Source organism: Aulostomus chinensis, chromosome 2 (genome assembly GCF_037954235.1).
Source record: "Aulostomus chinensis isolate RoL2024-O1b breed Wild chromosome 2, RoL_Achi_v1.0, whole genome shotgun sequence".
Lineage (NCBI taxonomy): Eukaryota > Metazoa > Chordata > Actinopteri > Syngnathiformes > Aulostomidae > Aulostomus > Aulostomus chinensis.
The window spans coordinates 15,768,096-15,784,981 of record NC_141321.1 but is presented as its reverse complement, the minus strand read 5'-3'; the positions used below and the strand labels follow the sequence as shown (position 1 = coordinate 15,784,981).

Genomic DNA, 16,886 nt, shown 5'->3' with positions numbered 1-16,886 from the left:
TGGAGGCGACCTACGGTTGTGTGTGCATGTTTGCATGAATGGATGTGTGTCTGGGCATGTGCTCTGTTATTTGACTAGCAAAGATAAGGACTCACCCATACAACCTAATGGACATGACTGGAAAGAGCATGTGCTGCTGTATTCAGGGACAACGTGCACTCAAACCACTTGGACAGTTTAAGCACTGAAAATTCACTGGGATTTGAAGACGTTACACTAATTGCCTTTATTTATTTACAATATGTTGTAACAGAGTATCATGCTGCAGTTGGGAGTCGATTGTGGCGAGTTACTAGAATAGATATAGTCTGCACTGCAGTGCTTTGCTAGAATGGGCTGTGAATCTTATCAGGCAGAGTTGTGGTATACTGGATTCTGTGTTTGTGTGTGTGTGTGTGTGTGTGTGTGTGTGTGTGCGTGCGTGCGTGTGTGTGTGCCAGGCCCCTCTGGAGTCCATTAATCCCAAATCTAACAGACTTACTGCAGAGGCAGCCTTTGATGTGCACTGAATCCCTCTCTGGAATATTGGATGCTGCTTCCATAACATTCACTTCCCTCACTCTCTCGTCAGGAATACATTGTTTGTTTTTTTTTCTCCCCCCATGATGCTGGTGTTGTCCAGCAGGACAGGTGGCTTCCATGTTAAGAGTTTGTTTACAACCCAGGTGTGTTTTCACCAGTTCTCTGATCTGTAATTTTACATCTCTGATCTCTCTTAATCCCATTCTTATCTTGCGTAAACCTTCTAATCTTTGACCCTAATCTTAAACCGCCACATAGAATCGGGCAGCATGGATTGAGGAGAGTTGTTTTTCCTCACCTTCACACTCAATGCATGTATTTGTCAGGGACTGCAAGGGTCTTCTAGGCTTTTTTTTTCTCTCAAACTAAGCCTGAAAGGTATTTATTGCTGTTTATTTTTATTTATGTGTTTTTACTTCAGTGACCTGGACTTGAACCTAGCCTGTTTTAATGCTTCATGGCTGTAACCCAGCAGTCTCAGGAGTGAAAAAGATGGAGAGGCTAAGAGAGATGGAAAACACATTTCTATTTGAAATGATTATCCCCCCTGATGGGTCGACTAATAGACAGTTATTGCATTTCAGTCAGTTTCTTTTAATCTAATCATACTCATAAACAGACTAGTGAGCGTGTGAGTATGTTTATCCATACAAAGACACAAGCAACCAGTGTCTAGATGGCAAACACCAATTTGGCGGGGGCACAAAGGAACATCAATGCTAAAGCAATGTTGCTGAAATACTAGGCATGTCCCTCAGCCTTGCATAGAGGGAAGAGTGTAGTGACAGACGGATGGCGATCGGAGGAGGAGGAGGTGGTGCAGCAGAAATAGAGGAGAGGTTGGCAGAGCTCACTGTGGCTAATACATCCAAAATGTGTCAGTTAGCTCTCTAAATGTGTTAGGCCCCGGGGCTGAGAAAGCCAACACCATCGACTCAACCTACCTCTCTCCACCTTTCCACTTAGCCTCTGTTCAACACCCGCCAATATCCTTGAGGGAGCTAAACTGCTTTTCATTGGCACAATTGATCAAATGCCTGCATGTTAAAGTGTACAGTTTTCTTATTGCACATATTAGTCTCATGAGGACATGTGCCGAAGGTTGAATTTAGAGTAGTGTGTTGTTATGCAGGAAGGCAGGTAGCTTTGCAGGTGGAGTCTCCAATCATTTCTTTCCTTCACACTGTTTAATAGACAGTCAGGCCGAGGAAATCCAGGTCTGACAGTACGCCACCGTATGAATGTATTTGATCTCATTATTTGTTGATTAAATTACTGGAGTGATAGTGTCATGTAGTACATGGGATGAGTACACAGATTTTACATTTCTGTCAGCTGGTATACATAATTAATGTAGCAATCTAACATTGCGATAACTGTTTTATTATGATTATCATTACAATTATTAATACTTTATTTCTTTATATCACATATATATAATTTCCTAAACTGTTAAGTCTGACCCACCAGTCACGCTCAAGACTGGCACCCAAGCATCAGGCTACCTTGGTGTTCAGGATCCAACCAGCGGGCTAAACTGATCTTGTCAGGTGACAGTGTAACTATATACGCCTCAAGGTGTCAGCCAATAATCAGTTCAGTTCCAAATCAGTTTGCAACTTCTGACAGACTGGCAGGCTTTCTTAGCTGCTAGCAGCCTGACTCCTGACATGTTCAGCTGGTCAGCCTCCCCGTGTTGAGATGAACGTGATCCATGCAACTTTGTGTGGTCACAATACTATCATTCAGTTTAAAGCTAAACGTTGGTTTTACAGATGAAATCTTGTTTTCTTTTCTTCCTCCTGGAGGCGGATTAGTAACAAAGAGCTGTCAATCTCGCAGAGGGCCGACACGTTCCCTCACTTACAGAGTAAAACTGGATTTGATTCCTTAAAAGAAATCTCATAAAATATTTATATTTCATGAAATATAAATATATTTACATGACTAGATGAATACTAAAGTTTATTTATTTTAATAAGCTACCTGAGTTTTGGACTTTAATAACAGATATAGCCCAAACAGAATAATTGACTGAAACTGCCTTTCAATACGTTTTAGTTTTTTTGTTTTTTGTCTTTGTGGGAAAAAGAATTTGAACTTTGGCGGATCTGATGAGGAGTCTTTACACTGCAGCGCACGACAACGTAGGGTTGTGTATTCCTTTTTGGATTCTTGCTTCAGTTGTTGAACCCAGCTGTGAAACATTGTCAAAGAATTTGAGTGAGTCAATGTTAATAAGCAACCACCAGCTGGATACTCTCAGAAACCAGAATACCAATAAGAAGCTCGAGTCATTTCCTGTAGTCTGGTAGTTGAATTAGAAACCCACCATGAAATGAACACTTAATGTTTGTGTGTGAAAACAACCTCAGACTTCTTCCAAACGCTTTTTTTATATCCACACTCACATCTGTATTATGTTGACCTCAGTGCATCCTGCATATTCTCACTCACTCTGGTGCACACGTTTTTGTGCGTAAACAGTGTTCTTTCACCTGGCCGCTGATGTTTTGCCAGTCTCATTGATTTTAGCGGAAGTGAGTGTTACAGAGGTTCAGTGTGTGTGTGTGTGTGTGTGTGTGTGTGTGTGTGTGTGTGTGTGTGTGTGTGTCTATGTCTAGTGTAGCCAGAGGAGAAAGACGAGTGAGATCTTACACTTATATATCAAGAAGAGTATTATGCCGCTGTATACTGCACATGCCTGCGTGGTGTTGTATTTTAGTGATGACTCTATTGAGACAGAGAATCAGAAGCACGCTACCTAATCCTTCTAAAGCAGTACACATGGGGATGATTACTTGCGCAAAGCCACGACACCCTGAGTTTCTCAAATCCTTTTGTTCAAAAGAGAGCGACAAACAGAGAGGCAGACAGAGAGAGAATAAAAGACAGTGATTTAATTCATCAAAAGTGACAGACTTCTATGATGTCTAGTGGATCTTGTTATTCTATGGATTGTAGGAGAGAAGTCGTAGCAATTATAAATGGGTTGATCCTTGTTTTTGCTTTTGCATTTTTTTTTTTTTTTACAGCCAGACAAAAGGGCACAGCCACAGTGCTTCATTTTTAGGAGCTAGCTTCATCTAATTTTAAGAGATCCCTTAAATTGAAAATTAGAAATGACATCATAAAAATAATATGGTGAAAGCAATACTTTGTCTAAATAGTGAATCCTACCTTTAAGGTATGCACAAGTAGGTTTGTTAAACTCATGAAGATGATACCTCTTCTGCATTACTTTTGGACTCCAAAATGCAGAAAGAGCCAGCCACGAATAGTTAGCTTGACGTTAATGGTAACTGATGTCTAGCAACAGAGAAACTGTCCAGAAGTTTGCGTCAAATTAAAGTGTGTGTATAACTGAGAAAGAAGATGTGAATAATACCACAAAGTGCGATTGAGAGTTTATAAACTGTCATTTTATTTTCAACAATCTTACAAAGCGGCGTTAGCTTTAGGCTAAGTATATGTGGGTGGCTCCTCCTACTGTCATAAAGAAATAATGCAGAGCAGAAAAAAAAACATCCCCAGGGGACCAAGACACCTATTATGTATACCTGTTTGTGAGTACGAGTAAATTACACTTTTTTTGGTCAAGTATCACTCTTAAGTTTAAAAACATTTTGACAGACTTCAAGATATGACCATTCTGGAAGTTAGCACCGAAACCACGTCCTTCTTTTCTTTTTTAAATGAGTGTTAAAGTCAGTTTTCTCCTTGGCTAGAAACAGGATCTCAGTAATGACCTAGACACTGTCTCTCTCTCTCTCTCTCTCTCTCTCTCTCTCTCTCTCTCTCTCTCTCTCTCTCTCTGTCTCTCTCTCTGTCTAAATGGGCCAAGGCAACTTTCCCAGTCCTACTGGGGGCAGGAAGTAGATTATGTCTATTAACAGACAGAAGGATGCTTATCAGCAAGCCTCTCCGGTCTCTGGTCTCATGTCTGGTCCATACTAGACTCTCTCCCCAGGCTTTGTTTACAGACAGCCTTCGATCATGGTGTGCTTGTTGTTTGAAGCAGCTGTGTACGTGTGTGTGTGTGTATGTGAGAGAGAAGTGAGTGAGAGAGAGACAAAAGAGTGTGAGAGAGAGCAAGCATGTGTGGTGAAAGGGATATGATTTGTCTGAAACAGCACATTTGATTTCCACAAATATGCCCAAATACACTGTGAGGGTGTCATGCAGCGAGCAGAGCAGCAAAAGAAAGAGCACTCCTATTCTCAGCTGTAAACAGTAAGTCATAGTGAGTAGAAATAAAACATGGTGGCTGCATGCTGTTTCTGTTTATGTTGCTTATGAGCGAACATGCTGAGCTAAACACACAATAAAGAGCAGACACACACAAGCCTGCTATATTTAGATGACAAACTGCCATAAACCCAGGCTAAAGAGGGAAGGAATAAACAAAAGGAAGGAAAAAAGAGCAAGGCGGTCCAGAAGCATCCCCTGTCACGGTGCAATCCCCCATGTCCTAATTACACAGGCTTAGAGGAAACGGAGGATTAGCCACAGATTCACCACGCTTCTCGCCTCATCTTCTAATAAGTCCCATTCTTGTCTCCTTGCCACCCTCTGCGCCACCCTGCACGTCTCTCTCCAGGTAAAGGTTGAACGATACGAGTGACCCGCTGTGTCCCGGCTGCCGTCTTTCCTTCTGGCTAACTTGTCGGTCCTCGACCACCCAGACACCGCCTGCTCCAGAATAATAGACTGTGTTGCAGCAGACTAGTTGTGTGCAGTTATCTTTATTATATCAATATTGAGACGTAAAGGTTGTATTATTATTAACTCCTTTTGCCTTCTCTCGTGAAAACTGACAGGATGGGTGCAAAAAAAAAAACGATTCTAATGACTGCTAAAATATTTCTTCATCCTTGTAGCAGTGTAATCCACACGGGGAGTTGAGTTGAGATGAGGTCAAGAAAACCCCAGACATTGCCATGTATGATCTTTTGATTTTTTTTTTTCATTTTAAAGAAAAACATGATCATTGTTGCCCCCCAGCCCAACCTTAATCACATTTGAACCATTTTTGAACCAAAAGTTGAGTTATTCAAATCAGACTTTTAAGACCAGCAACTTGGTATATGATTGAAAAATAGCAGAACCAGAAGAAAGTGTGATTGTAACCAGTTGCAGGGGCCATACCACCACCTTCTGCTCAGGAGGGGAACATACTTCCGTAGTCAAATGGTTCATTCTATGGTTCTTCTACAGGAACAACAAGATCGCGGCTGTGCCATCATCAGAACTGCAGTGTTGGCTCCCGTAATTCTCAATGTGCAGCAAGGTGCAATATTTGTTGAAAGCTGACTGTGTGTCAAAATACCGTCTTAAATGAAATATAGCCTTACTGCAGCCTTCTTGCATACATTTATACACAATTCAGATATAAATACCCACAAAAAGCGCACTCAATTAAAAATCAAAATCGTAACATAACAGAAATATCACATTTGCATTTTTTTGAATAAAGCAGCCCTAACGAACAGTCGTTCTGTTTTGGTTTGTTTTTTCACATTTATCTGATCGCGCCTTAATTGAGTGAGCTCTGCTACGTAGACAGCATGACGCTGGTATAAAACTTTCATCCATAGCACGTGTCTCCATCAATCATCATTCAAGTCACTTAAGTACTAAACTTTAGTGAAACTGGAGGGTCTCAGGCTCCTCTATGCTCAGTAAGGTAGCTGATCAAACATCATCCAGCCATCCGTGACGGTTTGTAGGTCACAAAATCACAGTTTCAAATTAAGATCAGAACCTGAAGTAAGACAATGTATGAACTGAATATGTGTGCTGTTACACCCTCATGATCAAATTATTGATATGATAATAGTTTTATCATATCAATGTAGGTATAAATAGCTTGATTACAACAATGATGAATGCTTTACAGAAATGATGCAAGCACCCCTCCTCTCGTACATCCGTCTATCTAATAGCTTGCCTCTGGCTGCTCTCCTGCAATAACTCCACCATTAGAACACTTAGGGAGTGAGAGAAAGAGGAGCTCAAGACTGAGCTATCGCCAGAGGAAATGTGAATTATACAAGGTCTTAAGTCACATGTTGGGGGGGGGGGGGGGGCTCAGATATTTTGATTGGCTGAAGCAATTATCTCCCGTGGCTGACCTTGCAATATTCATTGTGCCTCTGATGACTGTCAACACTGAACGCTTAGAGCTGTTGAATACGCTAACCTCAAAAAGAGTTTATTCTTTTCGTCTCCGTCCCCTTCAACGCTGTTTTACTGTCTCTGGGAAGGAAAAGTCCAGAATAAGGTTGGTGAAACACAGTTGTGGGAATTTTCGGAGTGCTGTTGTCACACGTCACAGATGTAGCGACAGATAGAGACGTCAGTTTGCCTGCTGTCAGTGCTTTTTGGCATTGGATCTGTTCCCATGGCCGTTGGTTACTGCTGAAGGTGTTTGTGAAAGTTGAGGCTTGATAGTCTACAGATAAGAAATGAACGGCAAGATCCGTCCTCCCCCAGGTCTCAAGGCTGATCCTCTGGAAACTTTCATAATTGATAACTAATAATAATTGTATAAATCTATCCTAAGAATTTTTTTATTTTTTTTTGCATTTGTTAATTAACTATTTTAATGAGGATCATTAAAAAAATCAATATGCCCCCAAGTTCCAGACACACTGCCAAAGTCTAAGTGCACATTCTTTTTTCCTCTCTTCACACACAAACAGGCCCCAAACACACACACACACACACACACACACACACACACACACACAAAGCTGCAGCTTTTATATAACAGAGTGGGTCACATGCCAAAAAAAAAGGTATTTAGAGGGACCACATTGTCCAGTTCAGGGCCCTCACTGCTGGTTTGTAAAAAAGAAAATTCGCTGTTTGAGAACATCAACATGGCTGTCCAGATACTCCTCATCTCTCCAACCCACAGACCTTCCTCGCCACCCACAGCACACAGCGCCGCTTGCTCATCATTGATTAGGCTTTGTGTGTTTGTTTTTGTTTGAATATGAGCTTGCGCTATTCTTCCTCCTCCTCTTGGGTTTTTAATCGCTCTCTTTCTCTCTCTCTCGCTCTCTCTCCTATGCATAAATTCTCCCTCCTCAGGGCGTTCTTTGAACAACTTAGCCAGGCATTAGCTGATGGAGGGCCCCGCAGTTTGTGAAGGGAGCGCCTGAAGAGAGGACGTGTTTGATCCTGAGCTATATGTCCTTGATTCAGTCTCAGCATCTCCAACCGCCCAGCACCCCACCGCTGCTGCCAAGCATTTCCTGCTACTTGTCGTATTCTCTCGCCTCCCACTGTGATAAAAGCTATTACACTGAAAAGTTGTATCCCTCTCTTTGTGCTAAGCCACCCACAAACCTGTTCCCTCCACTCACAGACACTCTCTAGAACTTTGTGTTAATAAATGTATGCTGTTAACCAAATATTAATCTTATTAATGCTTGTCATTTGGATACAGCTACATTATCTACATGTTTTATCATGATACTGGGAGCGAGAGGAAGGCCATTGTTCTTCCATAAATCCCAGTTTAAAAAAATTAAAAAGAGAAGTAACTATATTTAAAGCTCCAAATTGTAAAAATGATGTAAAATCATGGACTATTTTATAGTTTGACTCATAGTGATGAAAACAGGTCTATGGAAATAGCAATTGCAGCATAACCTCAATAAATGTTGACAAAACAAACTGGCCGACAGTACAGAATAACCTGCTCTCCCTGCGCGACTCTGTTTTAGAAACCTAACAATATCAGATGCCGTAATACACTTGAGTAATGTCCTCATTTTCCCACTATAATCCTGCGCGAGGAGGAGGAAGAAATGAACTTGTTCTCTCTCGGATGAAATGAGAATTATTTATTTGGATAAAACTAAATTTACAACAGGGCGACTGCTATATGAAATGATAGTTTGTATAGTAAAACAGCAGCTTTTTCATTGTCCTTGTCACAATTTGTAAACGTGGCAGTCAGAAATCCCTCTGCAAGAATGAACACCATATGGTTTTAAAGACTCCAGATGACTCGGGCCCCACGCGGTAAAATGATTTCTCAGAGATCATAGTGCTTTAGTGTGAACTGCTCACTGAGAAGTACCTGTGACTGCCGTTCTTTGGTGGATAGGCGACCAGAGACGACATATTTACTAAGCATTAGGCTGAGCAGAGTGGAGACTCTCTCGTCTGTGCAGTTCAAATATTTAGCCACCCTGATTGGCTGAGAACACGTGGAGGGGCTGCCTGCGTGGATCAGGTGGGCTAGATATCGGTAGGCAAGGAGATTAAAAACACAATAACCCACATACACACATAAACACACACTGTGAGCCCCCCCAGGTGAACAGGTGCAGTCATGGTCTGTCACAGATGCTCCGTGCAATTTGTCAGCTGCCATTCCTCCTGTCCACCTTAGATTGGTTTGTGTGTGTGTGTGTGTGTGTGTGTGGGGGGGGGGGGGGGGATTATCAGCACAGCTCAACACACACATTATCGCAGATCATTCTCCGTGGGCTTAATATTGTTTGTGCATTACGGCAAAATCATCAAATATCAGTGGATGCGTGGGTATCAGGTCGGTACTTCGCACTCCTGTTTTGAGCCTACCGTGGAGGACTTGTTCTATGTTCTGCTCGCTGCTGCTTTTGTGTACAGCTTGCTCTTAGTTGCCTCCACAAGAACCAGAGTGTGTGACAGAGGGACATTAATCACAGGGAAGGGTAATAAAGCGAGGAAGGATGGGCATGTAGGACCGGGGAAAGAGGGGGGTTGGAGGCATCTGGAGGGAGAAAACTGTGTTTAGGGAAATCACAGCATGTTTTATGACACACACGCAGTGATTCACAGACACACTTTTACAGTCGGGGGTTTAGCTGCACATGCATCACCATGCACTGCAGGGAGAACTCTGAAAGTTGAAAAATGAAATCAAGAGAAGTAGAAATAAGTTGAGCTTACGTGACCGGTGACCAGCTCCTTCCTATTAGTGTGTGCTGAGGGAGAGCTCTGTGTGATTTTACATGGCCTGTGGCCCTTGTTAATTAAGCGTTGATTTAGTAAAAGACTTTTTTCTGGAAGGAAAACAGAGGGGCATTTTCTATAATTTGGAGAGAGATAAAAGGACTTTTATGCCTCAGTAGAAGAATCGCTGTATGCTGAGACGGCTGCCTGAGGTTTTTGTGATACTGATACTCTCATAATATCGGATGGAGATAAAATGTGGCTGCTCATATAGGAACACATAATGAATTGCAGTCCAACGCATAATTTCGCTGTTGACTCAAGTTGGTTTTGGTTTTTTTCATTCTGTTTTATTTATCACCACTGTGGGTTCCAGTGTATGTTCTTTCATATCAACTCATTCCATCTTGACATTTTACAATAGAAGATGAGTTGCGATTCATATAAAGTGGACTTGTGATTGTGAAAAGTGTGTGCGTGAGTGTGTGTGTGTGTGTGTGTGTGTGTGTGTGTGTGTGTGTGTGCAAATAATAGCATGCCTTTTTTTTGTAAATCCTCTGCAGCTACTTTTTCTCAACAAAGGAAAAATGACACTGGAAATCATGAAGAGCAATAGGAAAACACTGTGGCCTTATTTCTTCCTTTTGAGGGTTACCATGTTTGTTTTTGTCATAGGTGACATCGGTCTCTGTTGTATTGTTCTACATGTGCACGTTAGTTTACACGATGCACTCCAGTTTCAAATTGAATTCTCAATTAAACTAATTCCTTTACGCTCTGCAACAAGCGCTGGTAAAAATGCTGCAGCCACTTTGAATTATTCCACGGAGGAGATGACTTTTTTTTCCTTATTTTAAATATTGATAAGACATCACTTTGATTCAAAAAGTAATTAACAAATCCTTCTATCTGCTCTTCAGCTGCCAGTCTCATCCCAAGTGCATGTCAAGGCATGACAGTATGCTTTTTAATTTTAAAAATCTCTTCAGACCTTTTATTATTATCATTATTGTTATTATTAGTATCATTACAGTGTTTCATTTATTATACGCTGTTTATTTTACTCTGCCTCAGTTGTTGCCTCTTTTTCTGCCCCATGTCTTTCTCAGTGGTGTGCACCCTTCATATTTGTAACTGTTTTAACTTTCCACTGTTACATAGTTTGTCATTTTTGTTGTGTAGTTTTTTTGTACTATCTGATGCGGAAAAACATGAACCAGGGTCGTTTAACGGTCTCTTACACCGATGTAACTGATTCTCCCGTTTTCTTAAGGTTCTTTCACAAAATGTTCACTTTTTATTTGTTCCTGAAAGATTTCTTAGAGCAGTGTTTTTACTTTCAAGATAGCTGGTGCTGGCATAGCTGTCTTATCTAACTCATTGTTACCCAGTCGTACTTTTCCGCCCTGCAGAAAGGTAATTAACCTTGCCAGTAAGATAGCGTTTGCTGCTTTTCTGTTACAAAACATTCACCATTACAAAAGAGTCTGTGGAGTTAATTAACCTTTTTTTTTTAATTTTGGCAGCGGTGTAATAAATATTGCTTTTCAGTCAGGGACTCAGGTCAAGTGTTGACAATAGAGCTCAAAGCTACAATCACCAGCTGCCTGGTGTCCAAGCATGTTTCATTGACACTTAGCTTATAAATGAAGCTGTACCTTTCTTTACTCTTGTGATGTTAAGGAAGTTTTGGTCATTTTTAAAAGGGAGCAATGTTGAAGTCAATGTGTCATTGCATTGAACCCGTTCGAGTCAGGGTCAGCGTGATCACATGATGGTATTGTCTTTTAAAAGCCTTGAATGCAAAATGAAAGATTAAGGACACAATTTTTGTAAGCCACACAGCATCAGTGACCAAGATCTGATTGAAAGTTGATTTAGAGTGAGCAGAAATATTCAGTGCCAGCTGTAAACCTAGACTGATTTCTCGAGCTTTTAAATTGAGCTCAAAAGAAAGCAGCCATGTTGCAAAAGAATTCGGTGAGAGACACAGGAGTGGAGCATGAATGCAAGTCCCCTCCCATTGACTGAATTATTGAATTGTGATGAATTGTTTCATTAATCAGTGCAATTTATTTGGGAACGTGGTCGGTGTAATGAAAGGATGAGAGAGAGAGGGAGAGAGAGACCGAGCCAGCTCCCGGCAGCCAAATCATCACAGGCAAATGTGTCCTAGCTGGAGGTTCCTGTTGTCCATCCAATCGGGCTTGTTAAGACTCATGAACACGTATCCTGGATGATCCAATCACAAGTAGACAGGAGTTCACAACAGAGCGAATGGCGTCAAGTGACAACTTGTGATCAGATCTCTCTTCCCCGCTCTTTATGTGAATAAAAATATACGTCTTTTGTGCAGAATTGCACTTCCTGTATTAACTCTCAATTTAAAAGATAAAGAAATTAAAGAAGTTTTAGACGTTTTCCCTGCGTCAAACATCAGTTTAGAAGGCGGTCCTTCAGCGCATGCGTGTCCACGCGGGGACAAGAATATTGGCTATATGGACAACTGCAGTTCCAAAATTACAGCGAATCGCAAGGCTAATTGGATGTCAGAAGGTCATTTTCAATTAAATATCACAATGCTGCAGAGGTGTCCTGCCTATATGTCATATTCTACAGACCTACATTGCTGTGAAATTGCATTATTAGTCCAATCATTGCATTGCAGCACCAGTCTGAGTTATAGCGTCACAAAGCCTGGGTATGCATTCACACCTCATACATATGAGCTCACACGCATGTTAACTACAGGTGTGAACAGCGCCACAGAGCCAGGGGAGCCACATGATGGGACGGGCAGACACAGAGAGAGAGAGAGAGAGAGAGAGAGAGAGATGTTCTCATATGTCATATTGTTTGCCATATATATGAGGAGAATGCCTCAAGGTTGTGCAGCTGAGACATGAATAATCTATCAGTGGTTTCCTCCAACTAAATAGAGTGAAATATGTCTGCATGGATTATTTATGCTTTAATATGCACATGGTGAATGGACAATCACCTCAGAGAGCACAAAGACATTGTAGGGGCAAAGTTAATTGTGTGTGACTGGAATGCATGTGAGTTGGGTGTGTGAAAGCAGTGTTGCCGTGGAGCTTGCTGACTTGCTTGTAGGGTCTATATTTTGTGGCTGGGTGATGGATGACAGTAATGGCATACTCTGGTTAAAAAGTGTAAACATGTTTGTATTATTTATGTGGAAGCTTTTGACAAAAACGAGTATCTTTTTTTGTGTGTGTCTTTGACACATTGCTCATATTTTACTCAAATCATTGGTAGCGGGTGCAGATGCATTCCTCAAACCCCTTGTAGAATTTCAGTGTAATCCGTCTCAAACTGGTCTGGCCTTCACTTTCCAGCTCACCTTATTTCCTCTTCAACTGATCGCCTCAGCATGGGAAATATCTCTTTGCCAGTGCTGTTTGGCTTCTTCAAACATTTGTGAAGTGTTAAGCTCATCTCTGCAGCTTAGGAGAGCAGTCTCCAAGGAATCTAGGCGGCTGACCCGCACCACAGCAAAGACAACCTAGTCAAGTGCACTCAAGCACATCCACTCTGCTCACTCACTCACATCCACGAAAGATTGTATTAGTCCCAGGTTTGTGGTCTTTAAAGTGGCACTCTCCCCATGCTGTAAGGTTCCAAGCATCACATAATGGAATTGATGGGGCGGCTGTAAAGCACTAAACAGCAATGTTGTTGTCTTCTCACATGTGTTTGAGGGAAAAATGGAAAATGAGTTAAAGCACTGAGTAGCTCCATTCTAAATGTCCCTCTAAAATAAAAAGGTATCCTCTTCACACCCTTCAATGAGACCAACAAGTTGCTGTCACAAAGAGTTCAAATGTGGCTTTAATCCCACATTCAAACATATGAGGATTAAGATTTGTCAGGATATTCAACAGGAGGATGAGTAAGAGGTATCAACAAGTTAAAATCTGTTAAATATTCATGTCATGGCTGCCTTCTGTCCATTGTGTTATTAACATTTGGAACATCAATAATTCACAAATGCATAATTCAGGTTATTTAGGTCCAAAAAAAAGTATATTTTTCAAGTGTTGCTGTGCAGTAGGAATTGTGGTGTTTGCAGCTCCACAAATGGGCAGAAATGCATCACGTATCTCAAAACCAGCATTCAAATTTGTGTGAGCCACTGCATTTGTTTAAAAGCCTGCACAGGCAAATTTTTGCGAACAACAGCATAAAACACAGGTGTGTCCATGCCATCTACAGTATATGTGTTCATAATGCAAACTATAATACAAGGTTTTAAAAGAGTTTCATGATACTTCAGTGTATTTTCTGCAGTATATATACTGCAAAATATAAACTGAGGTATGAAAATATAAATCACATCTTTTTTTTTACCACATTTCACATCAACACACCGTCTTGAGAGCCGCGCGAACACAAGCATTGATCATCATCAATGCTAATGCAGGCTCTAATTTAAGTTTACAGACGAAAATGTGTTTAGAAATGTAGGTTTTAGATGTTTAAAAACAGACCATTTGCCCAGAAAGGAACCATGATTCAATTATAGCTGTAACTGATCATTTGCAGCATATTATATGTGGAAGAAAAGGTGAAACAAGGAGCCTTTCGTACCAGTTTCATTTATTTTTTTCGAAACTGTTCCCATCCTGTCTGTCTTTGTCTCCTCTCTTGTTTTCATCCCACCAAGCCAAAGGAAAAAAAATCCATTTGTGGGACAACAGATGCTCTGTTTTTATCTCTATTTCTTGCTTCACAGCCAAAGAGAGAAAAAAGTGCTCCTCCTTTTATCCATCCAGTCATCCATCCATCCATTGTCTATATCACTTATCCGTTAAGGGTTCTTGGGGGGGCTGGAGCCTATCCCAGCAGACATTGGGTGAGAGGCAGGGTTCACCCTGGACAGGTGGCCAAGTCCATCCCAGGGTCATCAGGGGCTACTAGGGGTTCAGTAACTTGCACCGGGGGAAGTGAGAATTGAACCAGCGACCCTTCAGTTGCTAGTCAGCCACTCTACCTCTGAGCCATGCCTCCCCACCTCCTGCTTTAATTTTATTATTGTAGTGTTTTATTTATTAACTTTTTGTGTTTCCTTAAGCAAGCTCTGAATACATTTGACACAAGCATGAACACTGCCATAATCAGCCAGTGTGCATCCTTCTGATAGAGATGAAAGAGAAGAATACACACTCACATCCGTGCACACACTAGCCCAACAAGATGCACACAAATAAACAGGCACAAACACACAGAGAAGAAACACAAGCCATTTGGCACCATGTCTCTGTCTAGGGAGGGCTTCAAAGCCCAGTGACATGAATTTATGATAACGGCACTATGCCTTTGCCAAACCTCAACTGTTGTTTTTCTCTCGCTCCATCCCCATCTCCTCTGTGTGCGCTGCCATCTCCTTGATCAGAGCTTTGGAAAATGCAAGCAGGTGTCCCCCAGTCCTATGGAAAGGTGTGTGTGTGTGTGTGTGTGTGTGTGTGTGTGTGTGTGTGTGTGTGTGTGTGTGTGTGTGTGTGTGTGTGTGTGTGTGTGCCTTTGCACGCATTTACGATGGGGTATCCTTAGCTTGCGCTTCCTGTTTTTACATAATTTCATTAGTTTTAGCGTTGATTCCATAGCATAGCGTACCAAGTCTTTGTACGGCTCAGTTTTACAATAAGACTGCAATTCCATTAACTTTTTATGATGTGATTTTACACTCATCTATGCCCATTCATGACATATATGTGACTATTTTCCCTCCCACCCTGTCCCTTTCTGTCCTGCAGATGAGGATTGTGTGAATTGTACAGAGGAGTGCCGAGTACTGGGTCATTCTGACCGTTGCTGGATGCCCCAATTCCCAGCTGGAGGAAACCAAGCAGAGGGCGTCGATTACCGCAACAATATGTTTGTACCAGCAGGGATGGAGGCCATGCCTGAGACAGAGACCTACGAGGCTGTCAACCCCAATGGCAAAAAGACATTCTGTACATTTGGGAAAGAGCGGCGCGATCACACCATCCTCATTGCAAACGTCAAGCCGTACTTGAAGGCGAAACGTGCCCTCAGCCCACTGCTCCAAGAGGTCCCCTCAGCATCAAGCAGTCCAACCAAGGGCTGCTCCACCACGTCCCCTTGCTCCTCAGTAAAAAGCCCTGCAGACGGAGCTGAAGGCAAGCCTCACCCCGCCACCTGCTCTGGCCATTATGGTCCTCCTGACGGCCAGTACCTATCACCAACCAAACACACCAGGGAACAGGGGGTCTACCCACCCTTGCCTCCCTCAGACCCGGTAGCCAAGGTGCTTGCTGAGGCCCGCTCCAGGATCAGCCAAGAGACAGCAGGGGAAATGGAGTGTGTCCTGGAGCAGGTGGAGCCCGAGCTAAACCGTGACGGAATGGATGCTGACCAGGTGGTGAGGGACATTGACAAGCTATTGCAGGACTGCAGAGGAAGTGAGGCCACCGGCACACTCAGGAAGTGACACCAAGGACTTCAGCAAAACGAAGTGGGGAGGTAGAGAGACGAATAGGATTCTATTCCAAAAACTCTGGACGCCAAAACAAATCAAAATGGTTGAGTTGCTCTCATGATTGGAGCTCCTTTCATGTATTTGTTGTATCAATCCTGGACAGACAATAGGAACATTTATTATATTATTTGGCAGAATTTGAGATGCTACAAACCCCCACCAACTGAAATGGACAAACATCTGGATTCTGCCGAATCTATAAATTCTTTTTGTTTTGGATTGTTCTTAAGCAAACTGCGGAGGTTTGTACCTCGCCAGCTCTTATCTAAGTGCCCACCAGCTCATAAGTGTGTTGTTCATGGTCTCTTGACAATGTCAATTCTGCATATCCAAGTGTGTGTAGGTGGATTTCTGTTATGTGTGACGGCCATAGACACTGAACATGAAAGGACTCTTAATGGTCAGACATGACAATCTAAGTGAAGACAGAGAAAGAAATTTGAATCTTTTACGAACAGTAAAAGGCCGGAATACACACCACAACCTTATCTTTTCTGAATTTAATATAGATGTTTAACGTATAGTGGATCCTGTTTCTGAAGAGATTGATAAATGGAGGGTTTGTTCGCAGGAGTCCCTTACAGACTCGGGGAGTGAGGGGGATGGGATGGGGATGGGATGGGGGGATGGGGTTGGAGCTTGGGGCTTGGGAGGGTTGGAGGGGACTAAATGCTCTGCTGAAGGAGAATTAATACCTGTGTAACCATGTTTCACCTGTCATTTGTAGCCACATGTGTAAGCTGTGTCTGTCTCACGCTCCTATTTAAACATTCATGTTGCTAACCGCTGTAATCACACGCACCCGTTCTAGACGTGTGCACCCCACACTGCACACACACGCGCTGACACACTCACATGCACTGATATCCCTTCACATACACATACA

The 16,886-nt window shown here is 42.2% G+C and overlaps 1 protein-coding gene across 2 annotated transcripts in view; it reads left to right on the top strand.

Moving 5' to 3' along the window:
• pcdh17 (protocadherin 17) overlaps positions 1-16,590 on the top strand; it is a 60,865-nt gene extending 44,275 nt beyond the window's left edge. For both annotated transcript variants that reach the window (XM_086180868.1, XM_086180860.1), the window contains exon 5: positions 15,255-16,590. In XM_086180868.1, coding sequence (XP_086036994.1) covers positions 15,255-15,952 — 698 coding nt within the window. In that variant the 3' untranslated portion in view covers positions 15,953-16,590. The remainder of the gene's footprint in view (positions 1-15,254) is intronic.
• The last annotated feature ends 296 nt before the right edge of the window (positions 16,591-16,886 follow it).